The sequence below is a fragment of the Sinocyclocheilus grahami genome, unplaced genomic scaffold, assembly GCF_001515645.1.
Source record: "Sinocyclocheilus grahami isolate Dianchi unplaced genomic scaffold, SAMN03320097.WGS_v1.1 scaffold212.1, whole genome shotgun sequence".
NCBI lineage: Eukaryota > Metazoa > Chordata > Actinopteri > Cypriniformes > Cyprinidae > Sinocyclocheilus > Sinocyclocheilus grahami.
The window spans coordinates 768,903-774,350 of NW_015505391.1; the positions used below are offsets into that span (position 1 = coordinate 768,903).

The 5,448-nt window shown below is 33.4% G+C and overlaps 1 protein-coding gene across 1 annotated transcript in view; it reads right to left on the reverse strand.

Annotated features, from left to right (window-relative positions):
- Nucleotides 1-2,453: 2,453 nt before the first annotated feature.
- Nucleotides 2,454-5,448, reverse strand: part of LOC107595996 (zinc transporter 5) — a 16,795-nt gene continuing 13,800 nt past the window's right edge. The window contains exons 15-16 of the mRNA XM_016286597.1: nucleotides 4,280-4,408; nucleotides 2,454-2,769 (exon numbers count right to left, since the gene is read on the reverse strand). Coding sequence (XP_016142083.1) covers nucleotides 2,599-2,769; nucleotides 4,280-4,408 — 300 coding nt within the window. The 3' untranslated portion in view covers nucleotides 2,454-2,598. The remainder of the gene's footprint in view (nucleotides 2,770-4,279; nucleotides 4,409-5,448) is intronic.

A 5,448-nucleotide genomic window follows, 5' to 3' on the forward strand; every position in this document is an offset into this window, starting at 1 on the left:
AATCGTCGCTCTTTCGAACGTGATTCGCTGGGTTCGAAAATCATTGCAATATGATTGGCCCAGTCTCAGCTGCTTTCAATGCGTTACCAGGACAACTCATGACCACGTGACGGCCAGGGGCGGGGATACCAGTCGAACACGTTCTTCTTGTAGTTCAAAACTGTAGTTTTGTGTGCTTTTCCACCACTGCCATCTTTTGATGTGGAGCGCGTGTGGCTGCAACTGCGTTACCTAAATACACGTTTTCACCCCACAAACTTTGTTCTTAAATCATTTGTATTTCTACAATATCCTCTTGAGAACCAGAAATAAAAAGCTTTGTGAATTTAGTATTTTTTCATGTCATTGCATTGTTTAGAGCATAAGAAGAAAATGGTAAAATAACATTTTTGAACATTTTTATTTTATTCATAAGTTATGCTATGTCCTCTGTAGAGGACACCAGGACTCAGTTTTTCTAAAAAAAAAACAAATTGACAAGAGTAGACATGAAAAGGCAAAAACAATGGGATTTATTTTTTAAAATCACCAATACATTTTTAGGTTTCAGGATTTTTTTTTATTACTAACTTTGTTTAAGGATGGTTCTCAACTATGTTATAAAATATATGACAAAATTATTTGATATACCATTTTGCTTCAAGCAATATGTGTGTAAAAGTTGCATAAACTGGTTTTCCCATTAAGCACAATGTTATCTATACACTGTATCTAATTTGCATATTAAAGTGCTGTTGGGACAGCATGTTGAAAAAAGAAGTGTAAGTTGGTAAGTAGTAATTGGCCAGATTTTCATAATAATATCTAATATTTCATAAGAATATTGATATATAATTTGTTTTCCTATTCAATTCTTTTGTCTCCCAAAATGTGTAATAAACATGCTTTTAGTCCTGGTGTCCTCTACAGTGGACATGTATGAAATTATGTCCTGTTTCATAACAGAAGCTCATATTTTGATTTGAAACCCCATAACATTTTCCTGAGATGTTGATTTATGACAAACAATTAGAAAATTAATCAGATTTAAATTATAATTACAAAATATTATCATATTTCCATAAGGATGTACAATTGTATCACTAAATTAATATCAGCCATTTTTAAAAGCCAAGGAGAGGGAGTGGCCATGGTGAAACAGCCAATCATTTAGTATCTCTGAAAAGCCCCGAATGTGCTCTGTACAGGACATCCAGACTAAAAACTGTGACATGTGAGGTCTCAGAGAAATCACTAAAATATAATGTCCACTACAGAGGCAAAAACTCCATAGCTGGGTCTCAGGAGGATATTTCTCAGACTGAGAACCCAACTTATGCTCCTCTTATGTTTATAACTACTTGATACTTTTCACTACTTTTTCAATTCTATTAGGAGTATAATTATTCATAATATAATGATAATAAACTGTTAAATGATAATACGGTTTACTGCTACTATTAGTAATGCAATTTAATAATTTGTATGAACTGCACATACCACTCTAATATTATAAGGCTAACTGAAACTTTAACTGACAATAAGTACTTTTGTTGAGGTGTTGCACATTAGACAAATAAATATTGACTCTACCTTTAGCTTTCTGACCAGTTCATTTGTCATTGGTGGTTTGAGACACGTACTCAAGTGTTTGAGTTTCCTCCATGCTATTAGAAATATAAATGTGCCTTCCCTTTAAACATTACTAACAATTTAAATAAATAAATGGTTATCATCAAAATACGTTTTTTGGTTTCTTCATTTATTTCTGATATGTAACTGATATGTGTATAATTAAATTGTATATATATGTGTAGTGTAAAAACAAGTGATTGTAAATAGAAATTATAGGAATGTGACAAGAATACAATTTAAAAACATTTTATTATATAAAAAAAAAGCAAAAGCAAATTTGTGCTCATAATAGAATATTTTATTGTGTTTATAACAGTTAGGAAAAAGACAGAAACTGTCGTAGACATCATAAAATACGTTTTTAATCATAAAAAGGAGAGTAAAATTACACCTTAAATCCCTTTATTTCTATGTGTTAAAACAGCAGTTTACATGATACATGTGCCATCTTTATAATATTTCATGGACTCCATCTGTAGTGTCATGGTTAGAACTTCATGGAATCCAGTGCTTAGGCCAGACATGTGCTGGAAGTAGGCTTCTTTTTCCAACTGAATAGTCAGGTTGTTAACACCGGCATCTTTCAACACGGCAGACACCTGAGAAGAATTTCAGTGGAAACAATATGAATTGGTCAGTTAGTTACACACTTTGTAATTCATGTCCACAACAATAAAACCAGAACAAAATAATAGAAACTATTACATCTAATTAAATGTCTAAAATTAAAATTAAATTAATGCATTTAGCAGCTTTTATCCAAAGCGAGATAGGAATGTGACAAGAATACAATTTAAAAACATTTTATTATATAAAAAAAAGCAAAAGCAAATTTGTGCTCATAATAGAATATTTTATTGTGTTTATAACAGTTAGGAAAAAGACAGAAACTGTCGTAGACATCATAAAATACGTTTTTAATCATAAAAAGGAGAGTAAAATTACACCTTAAATCCCTTTATTTCTATGTGTTAAAACAGCAGTTTACATGATACATGTGCCATCTTTATAATATTTCATGGACTCCATCTGTAGTGTCATGGTTAGAACTTCATGGAATCCAGTGCTTAGGCCAGACATGTGCTGGAAGTAGGCTTCTTTTTCCAACTGAATAGTCAGGTTGTTAACACCGGCATCTTTCAACACGGCAGACACCTGAGAAGAATTTCAGTGGAAACAATATGAATTGGTCAGTTAGTTACACACTTTGTAATTCATGTCCACAACAATAAAACCAGAACAAAATAATAGAAACTATTACATCTAATTAAATGTCTAAAATTAAAATTAAATTAATGCATTTAGCAGCTTTTATCCAAAGCGACTTACAGTGCATTCAGGCTATACATTTTTTATCAGTATGTGTGTTCCCTGGGAATTGAACCCACAACCTTTGCGTTGCTAACGCAATGCTCTACCACTGAGCAACAGGAACATTGGTTTAACATTTATTAAAATGGTAATAAAAGCCTTGTAAAGCAAACAAATTGCTGTAAATGAGTAAACAGGCCATGTTTAAGACGTAGCATTCATACCTGTTGAATAACTCGCTGTTCCACTACATCAGACATGAGTTGGAGATGGATGGTTCCAGCAATGGCACTGGCGGAATGTCTCCAGAAGTGTGGATCACGGTAGGATAAAACACCTTCGATTTTCTGAATCTGTGACAAACAAGCAAGCATTAAATAAAATGGAATGTAAAGCTTTCAATTTGGTAATCCAAAGTTTTAAACTACATTACAGATTAAAAATAAGTTCTTCAGTCTCTTATGCTCACCAAGACTACATTTCAGTATGTGTGTTCCCTGGGAATTGAACCCACAACCTTTGCGTTGCTAACTCAATGCTCTACCACTGAGCAACAGGAACATTGGTTTAACATTTATTAAAATAAAATAATAAAAGCCTTGTAAAGCAAACAAATTGCTGTAAATGAGTAAACAGGCCATGTTTAAGATGTAGCATTCATACCTGTTGAATAACTCGCTGTTCCACTACATCAGACATGAGTTGGAGATGGATGGTTCCAGCAATGGCACTGGCGGAATGTCTCCAGAAGTGTGGATCACGGTAGGATAAAACACCTTCGATTTTCTGAATCTGTGACAAACAAGCAAGCATTAAATAAAATGGAATGTAAAGCTTTCAATTTGGTAATCCAAAGTTTTAAACTACATTACAGATTAAAAATAAGTTCTTCAGTCTCTTATGCTCACCAAGACTACATTTATTTGATCAAAAATGCAGTAAAAACTGTAATATTAATGTTGAACTACTTATCAAAGAATCCTGAAAAAACATTCTTCATGGCTTCCACAAAAATATTAAGCAGCAAAAACCATTTTCAAAAATGACAATGATAAGAATCAATATTAATAATTGAGTACCAATAATAATTGATCGCACCACATCGGCATATTAAAATCCACTCTGGAGGATAACATGACAGTGAAGACTGAAGTAATGGCTGCTGAAAATTCAGCTTTGCCATCACATGAATAAATTACATTTTAAAATAGAAAACCGTTAGCCTATTATGCTTTTTCACTGAGCAACAGGAACATTGGTTTAACATTTATTAAAATGGTAATAAAAGCCTTGTAAAGCAAACAAATTGCTGTAAATGAGTAAACAGGCCATGTTTAAGACGTAGCATTCATACCTGTTGAATAACTCGCTGTTCCACTACATCAGACATGAGTTGGAGATGGATGGTTCCAGCAATGGCACTGGCGGAATGTCTCCAGAAGTGTGGATCACGGTAGGATAAAACACCTTCGATTTTCTGAATCTGTGACAAACAAGCAAGCATTAAATAAAATGGAATGTAAAGCTTTCAATTTGGTAATCCAAAGTTTTAAACTACATTACAGATTAAAAATAAGTTCTTCAGTCTCTTATGCTCACCAAGACTACATTTATTTGATCAAAAATGCAGTAAAAACTGTAATATTGCGAAATACTATTACAATTTAAAAGTGCTCAGCTGATTTGGTGCTGATTTGGCACTCAGGAAACATTTCTTATTATTATCAATGTAGAAAACAGTTTTTGTTGCTTAATATTTTTGTGAAGACCATGATACACTACCATTCAAAAAATTGTGGTTAGCAATGCTTTTCTGTTGAACTACTTATCAAAGAATCCTGAAAAAACATTCTTCATGGCTTCCACAAAAATATTAAGCAGCAAAAACCATTTTCAAAAATGACAATGATAAGAATCAATATTAATAATTGAGTACCAATAATAATTGATCGCACCACATCGGCATATTAAAATCCACTCTGGAGGATAACATGACAGTGAAGACTGAAGTAATGGCTGCTGAAAATTCAGCTTTGCCATCACATGAATAAATTACATTTTAAAATAGAAAACCGTTAGCCTATTATGCTTTTTCACTTTTTCAGCTTTAGTTAGTCTGTAATGTTGCTGTTTGAGCATAAAAAAGATCTGCAAAGTTACATAGTTCAAAGTCCACGTCAAAAGGAGATATTTTATTTAACATAAATCACTTTTCAAAAACTACAAAGAACGACTCGTTTGGACTACAACGCATATTTTCCGGGATTTGTGATGTCACAAATATCGACGAATGGGACGAGACCTGGTTGAGCTGCACTAGAGAAGGCAACGAGTGTTATCACTATGCCAGAGTTAGCGCTAGCTTTCCCAAGGCAGATGAACTTAGAGTGGTTACAATCATCCGGTTTTAAATCGCACTCAAATTGATTTGGACGCAATATTTACACTGAAGCTCGCAGGTGGCTATGGTAAGGGACATGACATTTCCCGACCAGGCGCCGAGTGCTGCCAATCACAACACAG